This window comes from Gekko japonicus, unplaced genomic scaffold, assembly GCF_001447785.1.
Source record: "Gekko japonicus isolate JY-2015 unplaced genomic scaffold, Gekko_japonicus_V1.1 scaffold25, whole genome shotgun sequence".
In the NCBI taxonomy this organism is placed as follows: domain Eukaryota; kingdom Metazoa; phylum Chordata; class Lepidosauria; order Squamata; family Gekkonidae; genus Gekko; species Gekko japonicus.
The window spans coordinates 910,934-936,912 of record NW_015171502.1 but is presented as its reverse complement, the minus strand read 5'-3'; the positions used below and the strand labels follow the sequence as shown (position 1 = coordinate 936,912).

At 52.6% G+C, this 25,979-nt stretch overlaps 1 protein-coding gene across 1 annotated transcript in view; it reads left to right on the top strand.

Annotated features, from left to right (window-relative positions):
- Positions 1-24,876, top strand: part of KCNN3 (potassium channel, calcium activated intermediate/small conductance subfamily N alpha, member 3) — a 206,874-nt gene extending 181,998 nt beyond the window's left edge. Inside the window, exons 6-8 of the mRNA XM_015419135.1 lie at positions 2,827-2,954; positions 5,070-5,139; positions 24,580-24,876. Of these exons, the coding sequence (XP_015274621.1) occupies positions 2,827-2,954; positions 5,070-5,139; positions 24,580-24,876 (495 nt within the window). The remainder of the gene's footprint in view (positions 1-2,826; positions 2,955-5,069; positions 5,140-24,579) is intronic.
- Positions 24,877-25,979: the final 1,103 nt, after the last annotated feature.

Here is a 25,979-nt window from a genome sequence, read left to right as displayed (position 1 = left end):
TGCTATGCAGAGGCAGGCAGTGGCAAACCACCTCTGAACCTCTCTTGCCTTGGAAACCCTGCAGGGTCACCATGAGTCAGCACTCTCCCCCACCAGCACCGTAACACAAATGTCAAGGAATGGTCGTCCCCTAGCCTGAGGCCAGTTCTTTGTCTCCTGTGTAGATTTAAGGAGGTAAAATAATGATAAGTGGAGCTGGTGGCCAGTTACACCGTTGCCTATCTGACAGGAAGAAGGGAAAATGGGAGGTGGCCCTCTGGAGACCTAGTAAGGCTTTGGGGGTTCTGTCAGTTTGGGGTAGAGGTTAGGAGCGCGGACTCTCATGTGAGAGAACCGGGTTTGATTCTCCACTCCTCCACATGCGGCCACTGGTGTGACCTTGGATCAGTCACAAGTTCTCTCAGAGCTGTTCTCTCAAGGGCGGTTCTCTCAGAGCTCTCTCGGCCCCACCTGCCTCCTGTTGTGGGGAGGGGGAGGGAAAGGAGTTTGTAAGCCGCTCTGAGACTCCTTCGGGTAGTGAAGGGCGGGGTATAAATCCAATCTCTTCTCTTCTTCTTCTTTTACCTCACAGGGTGTCTGTTGTGGGGAGGGGAAGGGAAAGGAGTTTGTAAGCTGCTCTGAGACTCCTTCGGGTAGTGAAGGGCGGGGTATAAATCCAATCTCTTCCTCCTCTTCTTTTTCTTCCTCCTCCTCCTCCTCCCTGTGCAAGGAGTGAAGCTGGCTTTCTTTGCATCGCCTGTCTTCTCTCTGGGCTCTCCACAGCTGCAGCAATTCCCGCACCACAACACTGCCACCATCCTGTGCCGGAGGCCGAGCGGTCACAGCTGGAGAGGAAGAGCCGGCCAGCTGCAGCAGCTGCGGTTTCTCTTCCTTGCTTGCTGTCCCCACAACTGAGACGGGTCCACAGAGGGGAAGCAGAAGGTGGTAGCAGCTTAGAGGCAACTTCCTCCTTTACTTTCTCCTGGCCTCGGTCAAGGGTGGGCTCCCTGCTGGAACATGGGGATCGAGAGATGCCCGACTGTGCTGGTTGTTGGTTTCCAGTGGCTGGAGGACAGGGAGGAGGTCTCTCTCGCCTTTTACGCCCTGTTTGCAATTGTTGATAGGCAGCTGATACACTGGTGAAGGAAACTGAATGCACCCAGGTAGGTATTGGTTATATTCTCTTGCAGCCTTAAGACCTTAAAGGATTGTTGGACATGACAAGGGGGGGATTCCCTTCTTGCGGATAGATCAAGATGGGTAGCAGTGTTAGTCTGTAGCAGCAGAAAAGAGCAAGAGTCCAGGAGCACCTTAAAGGCTAACTATACGGCCAGGGGCCAGCATACCTACGAGACAGCCTCTCCCCGTATAAACCCCGGAGGGCACCGAGGTCCACAAATCAATCTCTCCTGGTGGTCCCCGGCCCCAGGGACGTCTGATTAGCCTCAACCGGGTGGAATGAGCTCCCCCTACGAGATCACGGCCCTGTGGTACTTATTGCAGTTCTGCAGGGCCTGCAAGACGGAGCTCTTCCACCGGGTGGAATGAGCTCCCCCTACGAGATCACGGCCCTGTGGTACTTATTGCAGTTCTGCAGGGCCTGCAAGACGGAGCTCTTCCACCGGGTGGAATGAGCTCCCCTATGAGATCACGGCCCTGTGGGACTTATTGCAGTTCTGCAGGGCCTGCAAGACGGAGCTCTTCCACCAGGCATTTGGTTGAGGCAGCAGACGTCCCCCCACCCCAGCTTCTAGCCAATCATCCACCATCTGATGAGACACCGGGTTTGATTTAACATCGGATCTCTCCATTTTTACATGGTATTTTAGGACACAGTTCTGTGCAAATTGTTATTTTAACACTGTTTTAATTGCATTACTTTAATTGCTGTACACCGCCCTGAGCCCATCCGGGGAGGGTGGTGTATAAACCACATAAATAAATAAATGTGGCATGGTAGAAGAAGAAGAGGAGGAGGAGGAGGAGATTGGATTTATACTCCACCCTTCACTCAGAATGTCAGAGCGGCTTACAAACTCCTTTCCCTTCCCCTCCCCACAGCAGACACCCTGTGATGTAGGTGGGACTGAGGGAGCTCGTTCCAGAGCTGTCCTTGAGAGAACAGCTCTTGTCAGAACTATGGCTTGCCAAGGTCATCCAACAGCCTCAAGTGGAGGAGTGGGGAATCAAACCCGGTTCTCCCAGATTAGAGTCCACGCACTTAACCACTTCACCAAGCTTTCGTGAGTCACTGCTCACTTCTTCAGATACAGCTAGAATGGGAGTCGACCTGTCCTGTTTATTGGAAAGTGGAGAGATTTCAGATGCTGAATCGCATTAGCAGGCAAATGACAAGAGCGGGAGAATGACAACAGCAGGTGTGATTGGATTTAGGTGAGATATGCTGAGGGGTAATAGACGTGGAGAAATCAGCATTGGTAATGAGACAGGAAACCTAGGTCTCAATTCAGTCCAGGAGGATGCATTGTCTTGAGCTTCATTATCAGTTGCAATTCCGCAGTTGCTCTACTCTCCCTCTGAAATTCCTTTGTAATAGAACTGCTACTTTTAGGACAGCAACTGAATGTTCTGGAAGGTCAACATGTCCCCCCACTGGTTTTTGAACGTCGTGGTTCCTAATGTCAGACTTATGTCCCCTTCTTGCGGAAGTGATGAACACAGATCTGTAGACAGAGATCCCTAGACAGTGAGGTCTCTGGAAGGTTGTTAGTGATAGAATGTCCACAGAGGGACTTGTGGGGCGTAGAGGGGGAGACTGACCCTCCTCCATGCAAGTGGATGGTGGCTAACCCCACCCGGGGCGGGCTCTTTGCTTTCTGCCTGCAGATCAAAAACGCTGCTGCCAACGTCCTGCGGGAAACCTGGCTCATCTACAAACACACCAAATTGCTGAAGAAGATCGACCACGCCAAAGTCCGGAAGCATCAGAGGAAGTTCCTCCAAGCCATTCACCAGTAAGTGGGGGATCCATTTTCTTTTGTGTTGACGTCTCTGATTGACGGACTGCAGGTAACAGAGCCGGGAAAGATCTTGGCCTGGCACTCGGCTGGCAATATGGGCTAGGTGGATCTGCGTTCTGACTCAGCTGGGAGGCAGCTTAATAGAAAGAGGAAGAGGAGGAGGAGGAGGAGATTGGATTTATACCCCGCCCTTCACTCGGAGTCTCAGAGCAGCTTACAATCTTTCCCTTCCCCTCCCCAACACAGACACCCCGTGAGGTCAGTGGGGCTGAGGGAGCTCTTTCGAGGACTGCTCTTGAGAGAACAGCTCTGAGAGAACTTGCGACTGACCCCAAGTCACACCAGCAGCTGCATGTGGAGGAGTGGAGAATCAAACCCGGTTCTCCCAGATTAGAGTCCACGCTCCTAACCACTACACCAAACTGGCATCTTCCACCCAAGCTACCAGTTGGGGCACAGGTGGCCTTTCAGCTAGAGATCAGGGCAGTCTTTCAACCCTTGGCATTGTCCCATGAGGGGCTGGGAAGGACCCTTCTGCCAGAGATCCCCTTAAAAAGACCCAAAGCTGTTTTCTTTCAGGATGCTGCAGGAAACTTTTATTGCTTTCCCTCTCCGTGGTGTTTCTGCCAACTTTCCAGGGCCGCGTGCCCAGATGCTTCTCTTTTGTGGAGGAGATGTTTGTGTTCATTATTTCTCCTTCTCCTTGCGAAGGGTGTTGGTGGTGAGCAAACCATACAAAGAGTCTATAAGAAAGTAATAGCGGGGCATAGAGGCGGTAGTGAGAAGTCGGGGTCAAGCGGCACTTGCCAGAGGGTGGCTGGTTGAGGTGTCTCACTGGCAGTTTGGCCTGCTAGGTCCAGAGTTTGATTCCTATCAGAAGAGCCCTGCTGGGTCAGACCAGTGAGGGTCCATCTAGTCCAGCATCCTGCCTCACACAGTGGACTCAACCAGTTCCTCAGGAGGGCCATCAACAGGGCAGAGAGGCCGAGGCCTTACCCTCATGAGAACATCTGAAGAGCCCTGCTGGGTCAGACCAGTGAGGGTCCATCTAGTCCAGCATCCTGTCTCACACAGTGGCCTCAACCAGTTCCTCTGGAGGGCCAACAACAGGGCAGAGAGGCCAAGGCCTTCCCCTCATAAGAACATCAGAAGAGCCCTGCTGGATCAGACCAGTGAGGGTCCATCTAGTCCAGCATCCTGTCTCACACAGTGGCCTCAACCAGTTCCTCTGGAGGGGCAACAAACAGGGAGAGAGGCCGAGGCCTTCCCCTCATAAGAACGTCAGAAGAGCCCTGCTGGGTCAGACCAGTGAGGGTCCATCTAGTCCAGCATCCTGTCTCACACAGTGGCCTCAACCAGTTCCTCTGGAAGGGCCAACAACAGGGCAGAGAGGCCGAGGCCTTCCCCTCATAAGAACATCAGAAGAGCCCTGCTGGGTCAGACCAGTGAGGGTCCATCTAGTCCAGCATCCTGTCTCACACAGTGGCCTCAACCAGTTCCTCTGGAGGGCCAACAACAGGGCAGAGAGGCCAAGGCATTCCCCTCATAAGAACATCAGAAGAGCCCTGCTGGATCAGACCAGTGAGGGTCCATCTAGTCCAGCATCCTGTCTCACACAGTGGCCTCAACCAGTTCCTCTGGAGGGCCAGCAGCAGGGCAGAGAGGCTGAGGCCTTCCCCTGAATTTGCCTCCTGGCTCTGGGATTCTGAGGCTTAGTTAGTGCCTCTGAATGTGGAGGTTCTCCTCAGCCATTGGCCTGATCCAGCATGGCTTCTTTTATGCTCTTATGTTCTTGATGGGCCAAGGGTCTGACTGTGAAAAAGGCAGCTTCACGTGGTCCAATGCAGGACGCTTAATGCTATAGGGTGGCCATGAAAAACCCTGGCAAACGTTGGGGGGGGGGGTCGGCAGGGTTCAGGGATGTTTTTTTCTGCTTGCTGGTACTGGAGGTCCATGCCGGCACTGTGCTTGTCAGGGTCCCGGCCCTCACTGAAGCAAACCATTTGGCTGTTCCAAGAGGAATAGAAGGAGGAGTGCTGGGGGGGGGGGTGGCCCCATTTTCACCAGCTCTCTGAAAGCCACCCGTGGGTCTTTTTTGTCCCCTTCCAGGTTAAGGAGCGTGAAGATGGAGCAGAGAAAGTTGAGTGATCAAGCCAACACCCTGGTTGATCTTTCCAAGGTAATCACTTCTCTCCCCCCACCCCCATTACTGTGTAAGAAAGCTGTGGTAAAGTCCTGATGTGGTGGAACAGAGCGTACCACTTCCTGCTGCAGGGGTGATAACATTGGCGAATTATTCCAGTTGTAGTAGGAGGAGGCGTTGTTGTTGTTGTTACTACTACTACTACTACTAATTGGAGTTATGGATCGCCCAATCCCTGCTACTGCAGGGCTCTGGGTGATGTACAGTGACGATACAACCATCAAACATAGAATGAAACATCTGAATAACATTAGTACCACAAATCTACAAGACTCAGATGGCGAATTCCACTTATTTCATTACTGTGTAAGAAAGCTGTGGTAACGTTCTGATGTGGTGGAATAGAACGTACCACTTCCTGCTGCAGGGGTGATAACATTAGCGAATTATTCCAGTATGAGGAGGATGAGGCGTTGTTGTTACTACTACTACTACTACTACTACTTCTACTAATTGGAGTTATGGATTGCCCAATCCCTGCTACTGCAGGGCTCTGGGCGATGTACAGCAACGATAAAACCATCAAACATAGAATGAAACATCTGAATAACATCAGCACCACAAATCTACAAGACTCAGATGGCGAATTCCAATTTAAAAAGGAAGCTTTGCCCCGTTGGGGGGGGGGGGGGGGAGAAGGGCAGGGTGAAAACAGGGAGCAGAAGAGGGTGCCAGCCAAGATAGTACCCGTTGCCGCCCTCAACCAAAAGCCTGGTGGAACATCTCCGCCTTACAGGCCTGCGGAATTGCATCAGATCCGGCAGGGCCCTGATGGTGTTCCTCAGAGAGTTCCGCCAGGTCCGGGCCGTGACCAAAAAGGCCCTGGCCCTGGTCGAGGACTGCCGGATGTCCTTGGGGCCGGGGACCACCAGCAGATTGCTGTCCAAAGAGCGCAACGCTCTCCCGGGGACATATCGGAGGAGACAGTCCCATAGATACGTCGGTCCCTGACTGATCAAGGCCTTGAAGGTCAGTACCAGAACCCCGAACTTGACTTGGTAATCCACTGGAAGCCAGAGTAGCTGCCGCGGCACCAGTTGCGTGTGTGCTGTCCAATGACGTTCCCATCAGGACTCATGCCGCCGCCTTCTGAATCAGCTGGAGCTTCTGGGTCAGTCTCAAGGGCAGGCCAGCGTAGAGCGAGTTACAGTAGTCTAGCCCGGATGTAACCGTGGATTACCGTGGCTTGGTCAGGGCGTGACAGGAAAGAGGCCACTTGCTGAGCCCGGCACAGATGGAAGAACACCGGCCTGGCAGTACCCGTGACTTGGGCCTCCGTATTCAAGGAAGCATCGAAGGTCATTCCCAAACGCTTGATGAACTGTATTAGTGGCGCCCCATCAAGAGCAGGAAGTCGATGCCCCAGTCCCGAAGGCCCCCCCCCCAGCAACGGAACCCCAGTCTCAACCTGCTCTGTTTCCACCAGCCAACCATAGCCTCCAGACCTGCGGCCGAGTTCTGTAGGGTAGCAGCCAGGTGGCCGTCCAAGAGCAGGAGCAGGTGGGTGTCATCACCCAAGCCCGGAACGCCGCACCAGCTGGGCGAGGGGAGGCACGTAGATGTTGAACAACATCAGGGAGAGAAGCGCCCCCTGAGGGACCTCACATGTTAAGGGCTCTCTGGAGGACACATTCTCTCCCCTGACCATGAAGGAATGAGGTAAGCCGTTAAAGGGCCGGCCCCCGAACTCCTACGTCGGCAAGGCAGTGGGTCAAAAAAATCGTAGTTGACCATGTTGAACACTGCTGTATGATCTAACAACAATAGCAGCGCTGACCTGCTTTGATCTAGCTGTCTGCGGAGATCATCCGTCAGGGCGATCAACGCTGTCTCTGTCCTGTGGCCAGGGCGGAAGCCATACTGGAATGGGTCCAATGCCAGTGTGTCACCCAGGAAGCCCTGGAAGAAGAAGAAGAAGAGATTGGATTTATACCCCACCCTTCACTACCCAAAGGTGTCTCATAGCGGCTTACAAACTCCTTTCCCTTCCCCTCCCCACAACAGACACCCTGTGAGGTAAAAGAAGAAGAAGAAGAAGAAGAAGAGATTGGATTTATATCCCGCCCTTCACTACCCAAAGGTGTCTCAGAGCGGCTTACAAACACCTTTCCCTTCCCCTCCCCACAACAGACACCCTGTGAGGTAAAAGAAGAGGAGATTGGATTTATACCCCGCCCTTCACTACCCAAAGGTGTCTCAGAGCGGCTTACCATCTCCTTTCCCTCCCCCTCCCCACAACAGACACCCTGTGAGGTGGGTGGGGCTGAGAGAGCTCTTGACAGAAACTGCTCTTTTTCAAGGACAGCTGTGCCAGAGCTTGTGACTGACTCAAGGTCACATCAGCAGGTGCAAGTGGAGGAGTGGGGAATCAAACCCGGTTCTCCCAGATTAGAGTCCGCACACTTAACCACTACACCAAACTGGCTCACACACTTAACCACTACACCAACTGGTAGTTGTTCAGCTACCGCTCTCTCGATTACCTTACCCAGGAACGATAAATTCAAAACTGGGCGGCAGTTGGCAGGATCTGAAGGATCCAGAGTTGGGGGGTTTTAGGAGTGGGACAACCACGGCCTCCTTAAGACCCTCTGGATAGGCCCGTTTCCAGGAACAGATTGACAATATCCAGCAACGGGCCCCGTATGCTACCATCGCCACGGGTCGAGGAGGCACGTTGGTTGGTCTGACACCACCCAGGACCCCAACGACATCAGCGGAGGAGAGCAGGTCGAAGGTGTCCGGAGCGGGATCCAAAGGCAGCCGAGGGGGCCCCAGTTCACATAAGGTGTCGATATTGACAGGTAGGCTGCGCCAGAATGACAGGACTCCATCTGCAAAAAATCCCACGAATGCCTCGCAGCGAATAGCCGAATTTCTACTGTTTTGGCTCCCCTTTGTGAGGGATGTCAAAACCGAATCACCCTGAACAACTGTGCTGGGCATGAGCTAGCGGATGCAGTGGAGGCAGAGAAAAATCCCTTCTTCACCACCTTCACCGCCACCGCATAGAATTTCACAAACGTCCAATAAGATGCTCTTGTAGCTTCGTCGCGACCCTGCCGCCAACCTTGCTCAAGTCGTCTGAGTTCTCATTTCATCCCCCCCAAGTTCTGCAGTATACCGGGGGGGGGGGGTGATCTATGGCGAGATTGCGGAAGACGTCGGGGAGCAACCTCATCGATGGCCTCGGAGAGACAGAGGTTCCCAGTCCTCTGTCAGCTCATCTAATGGGGTGCTGGAACCACCTTGCCAGGAGAAAGCTAACACTTCAGGGAGCGACGTTTTCTGAACGACCTCTTGCCTCCTGTGCTAGCTTCCTACTTGCGGAGGAGGTGGCTGTTGGCCTTGTGGTGTAACTGAGCTTCTGGAAACGTTTCCCCCCACCCCGCCGTCTGTCCTCCCCTTCTCTGCCACAACCCACAAATCTGGGATTATTATACCAGTGATCTCTGCAAGCTTTTCCCCGTCCCCCCACTGCTGCCTAATCTCCCCCACCCCAGCCCCCCAGTCCATCCTTATAAAAATCCATCGCAAGGAGGAGGGGATGGAGTCCTAGCACTCGTACTGTAAATTCAACAGAGGCGTAGAAGGACCATTTGGGGCTACCCATGCTCCTCCTCCTCCTTGCCCGTTGAAAGATTTTGACCTCTCCCTTCCTCCAAACTCAGATCATCCGAGCGGCTTCCAAATGAGCTCTCTACGTCGAAAACAACGGTTAAAAAACAACATAATTGCAGCGAACAGAAGCAGCGACAGCGGGAAATCCTATTAAGGAGGCTGGAATCAATTAACAGTCAAACTGATTTTTTTTTAATGATTCCATCTACTCGGTTTTACTAACTTCCCCCGGCACCCTTCCCTTTCTCTCTTTCCTCCTCTTTTCCCCCTTCCTCCTTCCTGCATCCCGTTCTGATTTCTCTTCTTCCCCTGCCCTCGATGTAGGGCCACTCAGATTACGGTCCTAAAGCAAATTGGGTATAAAGTCTTTAAAATGGCAGACGGGTTTAAGCGAAATCCTTCGCCCTTCCTCGGGTAGCCTCACCCTTCCCCTTCCTTTAGCCGTGTCCATGTGGCTCCTCCCCTCCCGTCTTTAGCCACACCCATGTGGGACTTCCCCTCCCGTCTTTAGCCACACCCATGTGGGACCTCCCCTCCCATCTTTAGCCACACCCATGTGGGACCTCCCCTCCCGTCTTTAGCCACACCCATGTGGGACCTCCCCTCCCGTCTTTAGCCACTCCCATGTGGGACTTCCCCTCCTTTCTTTAGCCACACCCATGTGGGACTTCCCCTCCCGTCTTTAGCCACACCCACGTGGCTCCTCCCCTCCCATCTTTAGCCACTCCCATGTGGGACCTCCCCTCCCATCTTTAGCCACACCCATGTGGGACCTCCCCTCCTGTCTTTAGCCACACCCATGTGGGACCTCCCCTCCCGTCTTTAGCCACGCCCATGTGGCTCCTCCCCTCCCGTCTTTAGCCACGCCCATTTGGCTCCTCCCCTCCCGTCTTTAGCCACGCCCATATGGGAACCTCCCATCTTTAGCCACACCCACTTTCTTTCATCTGATCAGATTTAGTGTTCGTTTGTTGGAAAGATATCAAGACTCTACCCTAGTACAAAGGCTCTCTGGTCAGATGGACCAGACACAGAAATACTCACTGATCTGTACCACTTGCGGCTGCATTTTCTTCCCATGCGAGGAGCTTTGCACTGAGGCAAGGGGCTCTTGCAGTGGAGGAAGGTACCACTGTTAAGTGAATAGGTGCACGGGAACCACCCCAGGCATTTGTGCCGGGGGGTTTCACCATCGAGTCGCAGCAGACATATGGCAACCCTGTAGGGTTTTCTGGACAAGAGGCGTTCAGAGGTGGTTGGCCATTGCCTGCCTCTGCATAGTGACCCTGGACTTCCTTGGCGCTCTGCCATCCAAGTGCCCACCAGGGCCAACCCTGAATCATAGAATCACAGAGTTGGAAGGGACCTCCAGGATCATCTAGTCCGACCCCCTGCCCAATGCAGGAAATTCAGAAATCCCCCCCCCTCCACACCCACCCAGTGACCCCTGCTCCATGCCCAGAAGATGACAAAAACCCTCCAGGATCTCCAGCCAAACTGGCCCTGGAGAAAAAGTGCTTCTTGACCCCAAAGTGGAAATCAGCATTTCCCTGGGCGTGTAAGAAAGGGCCATGAGAACTAAGCACTGAGGCAACCCTTCCTGCCCTCCCCTCTCACGATCTGCCCGAGTTCACAGAATCAGCATGGCTATCAGGTGGCCATCCAGCCTCTGCTCGAAAACCTCCAGAAACCTGCTTAGCTTCCGAGATCTGACGAGATCGGGCTAGGCTGGCCCTGCCAAGTCAGGGCACCACCCCAGTTCCTGTGCTATTTGAAACAGCCACCCAGACACCAACCACGAGAGTCCCCGACAGCAGCCTTTGACAACGTCTTCAGATAAGGCAGCCGAGAAGCAGCGAGGAGGCTCGGAATTGAGAAACGATCTGGGAAACAGCTGGGCCGTAACAGCGAAAGCAAACAGAGCAGAGCCATAATAATTAAAACCCAGGCATCGGTTAAATAACCAATCGACGCACTAGAGCGAGTGCAGCAGAATCATAACTACAAAACGACCGCCCCGCCCACCGGGCAACACCCACCAGAATGTTTTGCAGGCAGCCGGGGCAGACAGATGCTCCTTCCCCTGGTGCCCAAACTCAGCAGGTCCCGGCACTAGGAGAACCCTCGCCCGGGAGAGCGGCTCCGCTGCTAGGGTTCCGCCGCTGCAAAGGCTCTGCTTCTGTCTCTCACGCCTCCTTGGAAGAGATGTGTTTGAGACTGGGCTGCCAGATGGGGGGCGCTCTGTGCAAGATGCAGAGCGCCGTCCCCTTTTCACTGGGCCAGACAGTTGCAGTTAAGGTAGCGTGAAGACCTCGGGTTCTGTTATTAGAGAGTCAAGATGGAACGTTTCCTTCAAGAGTTGATAAAGTAGAAATTGATAAGAATTGTGATGGCGACACGCTCAGATAAAGCAATTCTTGTGAAACGGATTTGTTTATATTGCGCAGTCTTCCTTGCGTGTGAACGATAATAGAAGAGAATTTCCTACAGAATGACTACAGTAGATGATTTTGCAAACATATCTTTATTGACTCTTTGTTGTTTCTGTCACGGATGTTGCGGTTGGATTTCCAGTTACAGAAGGAGCAAGGTTTCTTTTCAGGGCATATAGCTAAACCCATCTATATCTGAGCCCCAGCGCTTCTCCATTCAGAAAGTGTTCGCCACAAGGAATAGAGGGAACTCTGTCTGGGGCAGTGATGCTCTGTATTCTTGGTGCTTGGGGGGCTACAGTGGGAGGGCTTCTGGAGTTCTGGCTCTGCTGGTGGACCTCCTGATGGCCCCTGGGTTTTGGCCACTGTGTGACTCAGAGGGTTGGACTGGATGGGCCATTGGTCTGATCCAACATTGGCTTCTCTTCTGTTCTTAAAGAGTATCTTTCCACCCCCTGCTTTGACAAGGTGCGTTGTTGTTTTTTCCTTAGAGGGGTTGGTGTCTTAAAAATCATAGCTTACTGTGGTCTTCCTCCTATTAAATCATCTTAGAATCATCGAATCCCAGAGTTGGAAGGGGTCCTACAGGCCATCTAGTCCAACCCCCTGCTCAGTGCAGGATCAGCCTAGAGAGCATCCCTGACCAGGGTTTGTCCAGCCGTTGCTTCAAGACTGCCAGGGAGGGGGAGCGCACCACCTCCCCAGACAGCTGATTCCACTGTCGCACAACTCTGTCAAAACGTTTTTCCAAGGATTCATACAGTACCTTCCCGCTCTTAATTTCAACCCATTCTTGTGAGTCCTCTCCTCTGCTGCCAACAGGAACCGCTCCCTGCCCTCCTCTAAGAGGGACAGCCCTTCAGATACTTCAAGAGAGCCATCACGTCCCCCCCCCCCCTCAGCCTCCTCTTCTCCAGACTGAACATGCCCAAGTCCCTCAGCCTTTCCTCCCAGGGCTTTTCGGTCTCCAGGCCCCCAATCATCCTCATTGCTCTCCTCTGCACCCGCTCCATTCTGTCCACATCTTTTTTGAAGAAGAGATTGGATTAATACCCCGCCCTTCACTACCCAAGGGAGTCTCAGAGTGGCTTACAAACTCCTTTCCCTTCCCCTCCCCACAACAGACACCCTGTGAGGCAGGCGGGGCTGAGAGAGCTCTTGACAGAAACTGCTCTTTTTCAAGAACAGCTCTTGCCAGAACTATGGCTTGCCCAAGGTCATCCAGCAGGTTCAAGTGGAGGAGTGGGGAATCAAACCTGGTTCTCCCATATTAGAGTCCGCACACTTAACCACTACACCAAACTGGCTCTCAAGTGAGGCCTCCAGAACGGCACACAAGACTCTAGGTGTGGCCTGACCAATGCAGTGTACAGCGGGACTAGGTCATTTTCCTTCCCACAAATGTCTGTATTCCTGGCCTCTCGTTATGATGGTAAAAGGAGGGGTGGCCATTCATGAAATGTGGATTTCATGAATGGCCACCCCTCCTTTTACCATCATACCCCACCAATTTGCTCCCCGACCCCTCCAGCTTTCTAAACCCTGACCTGGATGGCCCAGGCTAGCCCAGATCTTGTCAGATCTCAGAAGATAAGCAGGGTTGGCCCCGGCTGGTGTTGGGATCGGAGACCTCCAAGGAATACCAGGGTCATGACGCGGAGGCGGGCAGTGGCAAACTACCTCTGAGAGAACTTGTGACTGACCCAAGGTCACCCAGCAGGCTTCATGTGGAGGAGTGGGGAATCAAACCCGGTTCTCCAGTTTAGAGTCTGCCCCTCTTAAGCACTACACCACGCTGGCTCTAACCGGGACCGACTGTGCTTAGCTTCCAAGATCTGACAAGATTGAGATAACTTGGGCCGTCCCAGTCAGGGCATAATGGTGGTAAGTCCTTCATAATGACAGTTATAATGATTCCAGAGATTCACTCCATTAATGGAGGCACTTCCCTGGATACAGGAGGCTCACTCCAACTTTCCTGTGAGAGCCAGTTTGGTGTAGTGGTTACGTGTGCTGATTCTAATCTGGGAGAACCGGGTTTGATTCCCCACTCCTCCACTTGCACCTGGCTGGATGACCTTGGGCAAGCCGTAGTTCTGGCACAGCTGTTCTCTCAGGAGCAGTCCTCGAGAGAGCTCTCTCAGCCCCACCCACCTCACAGGGTGTCTGTTGTGGGGAGGGGAAGGGAAAAGGAGATTGTAAGCCGCTCTGAGACTCCGAGTGAAGGGCGGGGTATAAATGCAATCTCTTCTCTTTACTCTTCATCTTCTTACGGGCTCTCCAGAAAAGGAAGGGTTTCAGACCTAGGCCTGTTCATCTCCTGTCTCTTTCGGGAGACGGGGGTGCGTGAAACAGAATGAATGCAGTCTGGCTGGCAACACACAATTCATCTGTGCTTTCCTCAAGCGTCCATTTTTTTTTTATCGTGCCTCTTGATTTGTCTCCAGAAGCACGGCCCATGCAAATAAAAAAATCGTAAAAGAAGAAATAAATTGAAACAAAGCGAAGAGGTCTGACAAACTCGACCGGATTGGACAGGGCTCATGCATAATACACGAGAAACAACGAAAAAATGTGTCCAGCGTTAGGGAAAAGGAAAAGAAGCAAGAAAGAGGACATATTTCCCGACTGACTACTTCAGACAACTGATCACTGTGACGTGTTCCCTCTAAGCTGAGTTAGTGTGAGCTAGCTCACAGAGCCAGTTTGGTGTAGTGGTTAAGTGCGTGGACTCTAATCTGGAAGAACCGGGTTTGATTCCCCACTCCTCCAGTTGCAGCTGCTGGATCACCTCTGGCAAGCCACAGTTTTGACAAGAGCTGTTCTCTCAAGGACAGTTCTCTCAGCGCACTTAACCACTACACCAAACTGGCTCTCTTAGAGGGAACACTGATTGCTGATATATGGGGCCACATGAACAGCTTGCTAAAACCTAGGGGCAGCCATGCTGCATAAGGCCACACACACCCCAATGTCTTCCTTCATACTCACCCCCATTCATAGTACACAACCAGTAGAGCCAGTGGGCTGTAGTGGTTAGAGTGCCAGCCTAGAATTGGGAGACCCGGGTTCAAATCCCCACTCATGCCATGGAAGCTCACTGGGGGACCTCGGGCCAGTCACACTCTCAGCCTAACCTACCTCGCAGGGCTGTTGTGAGGATAAAATGGAGGAGAGGAGACCAGTGTCAGCCACGTTGGGGAGAAGGGTGGGGTATAAATGAACTAAAAGGCCAGGAGAATTCCTATTCATATTGTTCTTCCTGCCCCTTCTCCCCAATGCAATTTAAACGGCCTTCCCTTCAAGGTGTGGGGGGGGCGTGCCCGGGCTCCCCGCAGCCGCAGGGCACCCGGGCAAGCCAAGGGAAGGCATGGGGGTGTGGCCTGATATGCTAATGAGTTTCTGCCATTGGGTGTGGCCTATTATGCAAATGAGTTCCTGCTGGGCTTTTTCTACAAAAAAAGCCCTCCTTAGACTCTGCCACAAAATCTCGAGGAATCCCCCAGCCTGGCACTGGCAACCCTTGTCACCCTAAGGATCCTACCCTGAAAGGCCAATGTAGGCCTGGAAAGGGCCCTGCCCCCTGCCCCTGCCCTTTTACTGACAGAACCAGTTACAAGCCCCCCACACACAAATGTTTTAATCTCTCACTGTTGATGTGGGCAGGGCCTGGAGTAGATCCCTGCAGTGGCCATTTCGAAAAGTATTGGGGAGGATTCAGTCCTTCCCAAGGGTGTTTTTTTTTAAAAAAACGTTTAAGAAGACGTGCGCTCGACCGAAATACACACACACAAAAGGAAAGATGCAAAAGAAAAAGGAAGGAAGGAAGGAAGGAAGGAAGGAAGGAAGGAAGGAAAGATAGATCAGCCTGACTACTGGAAGCCCCCAACCACTATAAGCCATAATAGGACGCTGCGTGGTACCGCGGTCGTTTTCTTTGAAAATATTCTGGAAGAAGCTTGAATTTCCCCCCGGCAGGATCATGGTTGCCTTTGTGCCTTCTGGTCAAGCAGGTTAAAACAATCCCAAGAGCCTGCGAAGCCTGTTTGACCGGCTGGGAATGCGGAATGGGGCAGTACCATGGCCTTCCTGGCTCATTAAGGCGGGCCACGAGGGGTTTCGAGGTGCTGTAAGGGAGATTATCAACAAGTCCCTCATCGAGGGACGGTTCCCTGAAGCACTTAAGGAAGCGATGGTCCGCCCTCTCTTGAAAAAGCCAACTTTAGACCCGACCGAATTGACCAACTATCGGCCGGTGTCAAATTTGCCCTATTTGGGCAAATTGATTGAGAGGGCGGTGGCGACACAGTTGCAAGGCTTTCTGGATGACGCTTCTATCCTGGATCCATTTCAGTCCGGCTTTCGCCCTGGTCATGGGACGGAGACGGTGCTGGTTGCCCTTACTGACGACCTCCGGAGGCATCTGGATCGAGGTGGTGTGGCGGCACTGGTGCTGTTAGATCTGTCGGCCGCGTTCGACACGGTCGACCACCAGCTGCTGACCCACCGCCTCGCCGACGTGGGGATTCAGGGGCTTGCCCTTCAATGGCTTGCCTCTTTCCTCCAAGGTCGGGGACAGAGAGTGGTAATCGGGGAACAGCAGTCCCAGAGGTACCCACTTGAATGTGGGGTCCCCCAGGGGGCAGTGCTTTCCCCGATGCTCTTTAACATCTATATGCGCCCTCTCGCCCAGATTGCTAGGAGGTTTGGGCTGGGTTGTCATCAGTATGCAGATGACACCCAGCTCTATCTGATGTTGGGCGGCCAGTCGGTCTCCGACCCTGAAGATCTGTACCAGGGATTACAGGCCGTGGCTGAGTGGCTCAGGCTGAGCCGGCTGAAACTAAACCCAGCGAAGACGGAGGTCCTGGGCCTTAGTCGGAATGGTCTGGGGCTGGGGCTCCCTCTCCCGACCTTCGACGGGGTGCCTTTGGTGCCTGTGTCGGAGGTTAGGAGTTTGGGAGTGCTCCTGGATGCCTCCTTAACAATGGAGGCCCAGGTAGCAGCCACTGCCAGGTCTGCATTTTGCCATCTGAGGCAGGCTCGGCAGTTGGCCCCTTTCCTCGACCGTGATGATCTGGCTACAGTGATCCATGCGACGGTCAGTGTGGCATATGCTAATGAGTTATGCTAATGAGTTCCCCTAACTCTTTTTCTACGAAACGACCCCTGGTTCCAAACATGGTATAGCACCCCCTCCAAGCAACACCATGTGCTAGCAGCTTACCCGACAACCAATTCCAAAAATCTAGATTCGGATATCAATACCTAAACAAAAAAAGAAGCTCACATGACAATTTAAAGACCTACAGGTTTTTATTCCAGCATAAGGAGAAGAGAGAAGAGAAGAGAAGAGAAGAGGTGCACTATGCTGCAACAAGGACAAGATCTTTCTCAGTGGCGGCCCCTACCTGGTGGAATGAGCTCCCGGAAGAGATCAGGGCCCTGCGGGATCTTATGCAATTCCGCAGGGCCTGTAAGACGGAGCTCTTCCACCAGGCCTATATGTAGGGGCTGCCGCCACTCCACCACTACCAACGGTGGAATATCACCTAGACTGGGATGCCTTGATATTCCGGCGATAAGGTGATCCACGTGGGAGCAAGACCTGCTGACGGACTCGGACCATTTTCTGGACTAACAACTTAAGCCATCTTGGAGCGTTAAAGCACTTTATTGTTATTAATATGTTATTGGTTGTTTTATTGGATTTTATTGATTTTATGTATTGGCTGTAATGCCCTTGTAAGCCGCCCTGAGCCCGCTTGCGGGGAGGGCGGGGTAGAAATGTTTAAATAAATAAATAAATAAATAAACCCGAGCACTGATTTCTCTTTCCGACTGGCTCCAAACCCTTATGGGAGAGAGGGAAGAAACGCTTCCTTGTCTGTCTCCAGCCTGCTATAGCTCTCCCCACATGGAAATGAATTAACTGCAGCAGTTGTCGGATGACAGCTTAGGGGCTTAAAAGAGTCAAGGAGGAGGAGATGCGCAACTGAGACTCTCCTTCCCCCTGACCCAAATCAACTTCTACAGTATAAACTCAGGGTGGGGGAGCTGAGTTCGATATTTCCCTCGGTCCACTCTTTTCCCCTTTAACTGGGGCTCAGCCACCCTCAACATGCCCTGCCCTCTATATTCCCTCCCTCCTAGAGGGGACTGAGCATGCTCAGCTCTCAGCAGAGCCAGCTTGGTGTAGTGGTTAAGGCCGTGGGCTCTGATCTGGGAGAACCGGATTCGATTCCCCACTCCTCCACATGCAGCCGCTGGTGTGACCTTGGGTCAGTCACAAATTCTCTCAGAAGAGGAGGAGGAGATTGGATTTATACCCCGCCCTTCACTACCCGAAGGAGTCTCAGAGCGGCTTACAAAGTCCTTTCCCCTCCCCTCCCCACAACAGACACCCTGTGAGGCAGGTGGGGGCTGAGAGAGCTCTTTCGAGGACTGCCTTTGAGAGAAGAGGAGATTGGATTTATACCCCGCCCTTCACTACCCGAAGGAGTCTCAGAGTGGCTTACAAACTCCTTTCCCCTCCCCTCCCCACAAAAGACACCCTGTGAGGCAGGTGGGGCTGAGAGAGCTCTGACAGAAGCTGCTCTTTTTCAAGGGCAGCTGTGCCAGAGCTGTTCGCTCATGAGCAATTCTCAGTCAGAGCTTTCTCAGCCCCACCCACCTCACAGGGTGTCTGTTGTGGGGAGGGGAGGGGAAAGGAGTTTGTAAGCTGCTCTGAGATGCCGAGTGAAGGGTGGGGTATAAATCCAATCTCTTCTTCTTCTTCTTAATTTGTAAGGTTATATATATATATATATATCTGGGCTGCTCAATTCCGCTTGACTATTAACTTTGCTACCAGAGGAATCTTTGAGCCTGTGAGAAATCAGTGTGTGGGGTTGGGTGGGCTGAATAATTTGGAAAGTTCCCCTCCCCGAACGTGAATCTCCCCAGGATCCTGTAGGCTTTCAAGGATTTGAGCAAGCAGATTTCCCCATCCCCTCCTGTCTCCCCGCCCCCAACCGACTGCCTCTCGATGCTTCTCATCAGTCCACACGTCTCGGAGCATGCTCAGTCTTCATCAGGCTGTGTGTGTTTGTGTGTTGGAAGGATCCTTTTCCCCCCCTTTTGTATAATTTCCAACGTGCCATTTTTCTGCCCGGCCGGGGAGTCTCCCAGTGCCCATAGAAATCCTGCCTCCGTCTGTGGGTGGCCCTCTGGTGCGGCTTTTATGATCCGCAAAAGCCCTCCCACTTTCACTGAGCCATAAATACCAACATTACCGTGCATTTATCTCGCTGAGATTGGGGGGTTCTTTTTTTTTTTGCCGGGGCGGGGGGATTGGGAGCCTTGCCGCGTGATCTGGCGCCTTCCGATAGGGCTTCCCTCAGCATTTTGTTGCCAGGTAACCCTGTGGATATAAGCCATCATGTTCGCTTTCTTGCTCAAATCAGCCTGCAAAGAAAGCGGGGGGGGGGGGTTGTCAGGGGAGGGGAAGCTACGCTCGCAATAGGTGAACGTTTCTCCCGGGGTCCAGCCTTGCCTGTCTTTTGCTTGCCTGTGTCTGTGCGTGGTGGGATGGGAAAAAATACGGAGCATCCGTGAACCCGAATGGTAGTATTGAGGCGAAGCTTTTGAGACCCACCCACCCCCCAACTCCAGAGCTCTTTATGTCTGCTTGACCCCTTCCACCTCTTTCCCAGCATCCACAGCCTCTGTTGCTGCTCCGTTCTCGGGGAGGGGGGCGGGATTGTCCTGGTTTTTCGCCTTGCACAAAGCCCTGCTACTCACCATGCCTGTTAAACAGCTGGCTTTCTGTTCGGGCTCCTGCGGCTTCCTTCCCAGCCGGTTCTTGGCTGACCATTCTTTTCTCCTCCCTTCCCCCACCGGCGCACACACGCTTTTAAACAAAATATCCCCATTCTTCTTCTGTTGCCAGTCTCCATCGGGTTTTATGGAGGGCTCCCCCCCGCGCGCATCACCGTGGTGGTTCATTCAGGTGCGGGGGAGGGTGTTCGGCAAAGTAATCAGGGCCTGCCGTGTCCGGGGAAATCATGTGGAGAAAACAACAGAAAGGATGTTGAATCCGTCCGTGCCGTCCTGTAAAATTACAGGAAATATTCCTACCCACCCACCCCCCAACCCTCGGGCCAGAGAGTCCTGTTAACTGGAGCTTCCTTGCAGAAAACTACGTTCCCAAGCAAGTTTCTAGTCCTTAGGAGTTTCTAAGATAGGAAACGCCAGGGTTCGAGCCCACCCGAAACGATGCTGTCAGATGAAAAAGCTCCGTTCCCAGTTCCAGATGCTTGTGGAAACCGGATTTGAGTTACAGTGCTGGATTTTGTTTATACTGTCTTGACCACTTCTTCATCCAAAGAGTGATTAACACATGGAATTCACTGCCCCAGGAGGTGGCGGTGGCTACAAGCATGGATGGCTCCAAGAGGGAATTGGATAAGCATATGGAGCGGAGGTCCATCAGTGGCTATGAGCCACAAGGTCTAGATAGGAACTCTGGGTCTGGGCAAGTAATGCTTTGTATTCTTGGGGCTGGGGGGGGGGGCAACAGGTTTTTTTTTTAAAAAAAAACATTTTATTTATAACTTTTAACTTTAAAACATATAAACAGTGATGTACTTTTCATGAGTAAAACAGATACAATAAACTTAATGAAGAATACGTATTACATCATTACAAGAATAACCATTTAAACCCTTAACTATAGGAATTATTAATAACATTAATATTATGTTGACCCTAGTATTTTGCACTTAAGTATATATCGTTTGAATTGATAAGCCAGATCAAAATGCCATTATTACCTCTTTATATAGTTGGGGGATTGTGTGAGAAGGTATTATTGATTCTGTAAATGATGCTTCAATAAATGGGAGCCATTTTGCATAAAATAGGGACTGTGATTTGTAGGAGTTAGTAGGATGGATTTTGTGGCTAATGTCTCCATTGTATAGTACTCCCAGATTTTTACATACCAATGATGAAGGGATAGTGGAGGAGTTCTTTTCCAGTTACTAGTGATTACAGATTTGGCCACCATCAATAAGGTTGATATCAGGTCTCTGTTTGCTTTCGTGATATTTCTGTCCTCCCAAAAGTCTAGCAGTACTAATTCCGGATTTATAGGTAAGTTGGGAGTGCTTCTAGTGTCCTGGCCCCACTGCTGGACCTCCCAATGGCCCCTTGTATCTTTGGCCACTGTGTGACGGAGTGTTGGACTGGATGGGCCACTGGCCTGATCCAGCATTGGTTTCTCTTATGTTCTCTTATGGCCACAGCAGCCTTCTTTTATTACTTTATTAGGAGTAAGGCCCATTGTGGGAAGTGGGCTCTAGAAAGGCTCCAGGTGAGTGTCCCAGCTCTGGCTTGGTGTGAGCTGTCTTTTTTGCCCTGGGAACTTCTTGTGATGGTAAATCACTGAGGCTGTATGGTGAGGTTGCGCATGTATGTAGGGCAATCGGTTGGCAGCCGAAAGTGGTGGTTCCCTGGAGACTTCCAAGGCCCGCTGGGAGGCTGGGACCTCAGCAGGGGATAATGCCATAGAGCAGGGGTGTCAAACATAAGGCCCGGGGGCCAGAACTGGCCCGTCCAGGGCTCTTATGCGGCCCGCGAGCAACTGGTGCAAGGGAGGGAACAGAAGACTGCTCGGGGAAGGGAGTGGGTTGAGCCACTCCGCTTGTGGCTTCAGCATGGCAGAACAACCTCATCTGCAGCAGTCAAGCAGTGTGAGAGCGTCCAGCTGGCTCTCCATTCTGCCCCATGTGAGTTTTCCTCTATATCCCCACCATGCCCATAGGGCCTTGCAGTAAGAATACGCCAACTTGGAGCTTACCAGCTGCTGTCCTTTATACAGTTTATATCTCCGGTAGCTGGCATTCCGTTTTATGGCACACGTGGCCTGGCCCAAGAAAGAGACATTTCTGTCAGATCCGGCCCTCAGAACAAATGAGTTTGACACCCCTGCCATACAGTCCACCCTCCAAAGCAGCCATTTCCTTCAGGAGAACTGATCTTGCTCATCTGGAGATCAGTTGTAATAGCTGGAGATCTCCAGGTGTTGCTTGGAGGCTGACTTATGTTGATTTGGGGCTATGCAGTGGCAGCTAAGGTAGAAAAGCGCCTCCTCCTATGCTGTGTTTTCTGAGTTCCAAAGGTCCAGAAAGCGGTTCTGTAGCCAGTTACAGGGCTGCCAACTCTGGGTTGGGAAATACCTGTAGATTTGAGGGACAGAGCCTGGGGAGGGCAGGGTTTTGGGTGGGGAGGGACCTCAGCAGGGTGTAATGCCATAGAGTCCACTGGCCAAAGCAGCCACTGTCTCCAGGGGAACTGATCTTGGTCATCTGGACATCAGTTGTAATAGCTGGAGATCTCCAGGTGCTGCCTGGAGGTTGGTAATACTTTGGGGGAGAGCCAGGTTTGCTGAAGGACTTCAGTGAAGTATACTTCCACAGAGCTCACCCTCCAAGGCAACCATTTTCTCCAGGGGGACTGATCTCTCGGAGATGTCCAGGCCTTCCCTTTCCCCCCAACCCCCGTTATTAAACAGTTTAACTGTTTAACACTTCACCTGATTCACTGCTAATGCCCCACGGGCTCTTGGGACTCCCAAATTGGGAGTTGTAGTTCTCATTCCATTTGCTATGGTTGCAGCAAGGCCAGCTGAGAACTACAACTCCCAAGGTGCAGTGTGTCAAAAGTTGGGGTGTAAGAATGGAGGAGACAGCGGGACAGGCCAGTGGGACGCCAAGGCAGCTTCCCCAGTGGCCAATGGGAAAGTAGGTGAGTCGTCGCCAGCACGACATGCCTTTTATGTATTCTAGATTTAAAACGTTTATTAGCCACCATTTTTCCTTACGGAACTCAAGGTGGCTTGTATGTGTGTTAACTGCTGTCAAGACGCATCCGGCTTATGGCAAACCAGCAAGGGGCTTTTCAAGGTGAGTGAGAAGCAGAGGTGGTTGGCCATTACCTTCCTCTGCAGAGCTTTCCTTGGTGGTCTTCTTTCCATGTACCAGCCCTGCTTAGCTTCCAAGTTCTGACAAGATTGGGCTATACCAAGCTGGCTTCCGCCAGTTTGGTGTAGTGCTTAAGTGCGCGGACTCTAATCTGGGAGGACCGGGTTTGATTCCCCCCTCCTCCACTTGCACCTGGCTGGATGACCTTGGGCAAGCCGTAGTTCTGATAAGATCTGTCCTTGAAAAAGAGCCATTTCTGTCAAGAGCTCTCCCACCCCCACCTGCCTCACGGGGTGTCTGTTGTGGGGAGGGGAAGGGAAGGAGTTTGTAAGCCGCTCTGAGACACCTTTGGGTAGTGAAGGGCGGGATATAAATCCAATCTCCTCTTCTCTTCTTTTCCCAAGGTGGCCTGCAATATAACTATAAGAATCATAAAATAAAGGCCATAAAAACACATAAAACCATTTTTAAAAATCACAGGTTAGGATTGCTTTAATCAAATGCAGTCCTAAATAAAACTTGTCTTCGGCTAACTCCTAAAGATCGAAAGTGAGGGGGGCCAGGCGCACCTCCCTGGGGAGATTATTCCATAGTCGTGGGGCCGCCACTGAAAAGGCCCTCTCTCGTGTACCCACCAGATGACTTATTTGCAAGACTGGGGGGGGGGGGTTCATGCTCCACTGGGCTCTGTGAACAGTGGTAGTATGCTGTGGCTCAAGTGGTTAAGACGCTGAGCTGCAGACCGGAAGGTCGGTAGTTCAGCAGTTTGGGACCCGAGTGCAGCATGACAGAGTGAGCTCCCGTCTCTCGTCCCAGCTCCTGCCAACCTAGCAGTCTGAAAGCAAGACATTGCAAGTAGATGAATAGGCACCACTTCGGTGGGAAGTTAACAGCGTTCCGTGCCTCAGCGTCTAGTCATGCCGGCCACATGACCACGGAAACATCTTTGGACAGCGTTGGCTCTTCGGCTTGGAAAAGGAGACGAGCACCGCATCCCTAGAGTCGGATTTGACTGGCTTTCGAGCAAGGGAAACATTTACCTTTACTAAGGAGGGTCAGAACAGGGACTGTGGGGTGAAGACTCTTAGGGGATGTTGCTAAAACCCAGCGCAGCCTCCCCTTCTCCGAGATGAATCTGGGAGAGAGAAGACTCACTCAAGGCTTTTGCTGACAGAGTGTACAATTTTATTAAGAATGATTGTTCTTGATGCGAGCTCAAGAGAGTGCTCAGGTCTCCCTATCAGGCTGGCATACTGAACAAGATACAAAGTTGTTCCTTTATAGGATAAAACAGGCAAAAGGTCAAGGTCTGGTATTTTTTTTGGGAGGAGGGAGGTTCAGCTATTAATTCTTAAACATAATTCACCCTATCCTCTGTTTAGAGTACATTCTGCATTCCTAAGAGAGACATAAAGAAAACAAATCTTTTACCCTCCCCCCCCCCCGCAAAATAATGTGGCACCAGCCCTGGACTAAGAGATCATTGCCTGGAGATCAGGAGAGGGTGAAAATAAGGGCAGGAGCATTCTAAAATGGACCAAATCTCTCTGCAGGACAAAACATGGTTGCACTTACCTGTAACTGATGTTCATCGAGTGTCTTCTGTGCTGGCACACATGGGACTGCCTGAAGGCAGGCCTGCCGCGGAAGAACATTCCAAGAGCTTCCTCAGTGTTCTAGAGCACTGAGTCCCCCCTCCCCTCGGAGAGAATTGTGAAATGAGCCATTTCCCGCCCATTTGGTCACGTGACGAGGGGAGGGGGGGCACCTCTCTCTCTCAGTCCTATCCTGCCGCCATGGGAAAATAGATTACTCGTCCACAGCGGGGAAGGAGGGAGAGATGTGTGCCAGCACAGGAGACACTCGATGAACATCAGTTACAGGTAAGTGCAACCATGTTTTACTGCGGTGGCTCAAGGGGTTAAGACGCTGAGCTGCAGGCTGTGGAAGGTCGGTAGTTCAGCAGTTCGAGACCCGAGTGTGCCGGATGACGGAGTGAGCTCCCATCTCTAGTTCCAGCTCCTGCCAAACTAGCAGTTCGAAAGCAAGACATTGCAAGTACATCAATAGGTACCACTTCGGTGGGAAGGTAACAGCGTTCCGTGCGCCTTGGTGTTTAGTCATGCTGGCCACATGACCACGGGAACGTCTTCGGACAGCGCTGGCTCTTCGGCTTTGAAACAGGGATGAGTACCGCAACCCTAGAGTCGGATTCGACTGGCTTTCGAGCAAGGGAACCTTTACCTTTAATCAAAGTTATTGGAAGATATTAATTTTTCCCCCCTAAATTCTTAACGGTGAAATAAAGTCCTCTAATAGAGACCGCCGAGCCTGGCTCTTGGAACCAGCAGCGCATGCCAGGCTTTCCACGTTTTTCACACGCGCCCTTTGTTTTCCAGATGCAGAACGTCATGTATGACCTCATCACGGAGCTGAACGACCGGAGTGAGGACCTGGAGAAACAGATCGGGGGCCTGGAGTCTAAACTGGAGCAGCTGGCCACCAGCTTCAACTCCCTACCCCTCCTCATCACGGACGCTCTGCGCCAGCAGCAGCAGCAGCTACTGGCCACCGTCATGGAGGCCCGGGGGGTGAGCGTGGGCGTGGGCGCCCCCCAGACTCCTCTCTCTGACAGTCCCCTCGGAGTCAGCTCCACTTCTTTCCCTCCCCCCTACACCAGCTCCAGTAGTTGTTGAACCGCAGCGGAAGGACAACACCAGGACAACCGCCGGGGGACGGATGGGGTGGGGGTGGGTCTTCTTCGTGCGAGGGCGACTCGGTCCTCACCCGGAGGGAGCTGAGCATCCAGGTGCGTGGGACCGCCCGGGAAGCGGAACGACACGTGCTCTCAGCTTCAGTGCCTCGGTGGTCGGGGGGGTGGATGGGTGGGTGGGGCGAGCATTCCCGGCAAAGCCCCTCGCTGCATGCGGCGTTCGCTGGACGAGAGGAATCCACGTTCAATCTCAGGTCTTCAAATCGAAAACAAGCCAACCCGAGGTCGGAAGCACGGATGTGACGGAGCCGGGGGGGGGGTGCGTGCCACTGTGTGGACCCCGTGCTGTGGGCGACGGGGTTATTCATCTCCTCCCTATTCCCTCCCCCCCAGTTCTGTTCCATCCTCCCCTTACCCCCATTCATTAAGTGTCTTTCCGAGAAAGCTCGCAGAAGAAAGGTTAGCCGAGGTCCGGCCGCCCCCTTCCTTCCCTACCCGTCCACCTTCTGTGCAGTCGCAACAAGGAACCAAGGCGTCTCCTGGAAACTTCCCAGCATTCTTCTTGCAGCCATTCTCAGCCCTTTCGCAAAGCAAGTGGCTGAGAAGATCTCCGCAGGGCTCTGTTTGGGTAACCTCTGCCAAAGGCCGAGCGCAACATACACTTGGGGAGGCAGCGTGCTGTAAAAAAGGACCAGTCCCCCCTCCCATCTCAGAAGCAGATTTTCTTTGAGGATGTCAAGGGGGTTGTGGGAACGGCAGGGATGAAGCGAAGCCCCACAGCTGAAATGCAGCCACAGGAATCTGTGCCGGCCCTCCCAGCAGAAAGACCACATGGGCCGGCCGGGGAGACACACTTGGATCCAGGGTGCCCTGGGAGCAAGCCCGGTTGTTCGGGCAAGGTCGTCGGGGGTTCTTCAGCCTCCGAAGAGCCGTTTTTGGCAGCGTGTTGGTGCTTTGAAACATCTTCCCCGTAAAGAAACGACGTGACCGACATTTGTTCCTAGACTGTGCCCACTCACTCCTTCAGATCCTAGGCGGCGGCTGTTTTTTTCCACGAGAGAGCTTAGCGCGGAGCCCTCTCAGAGA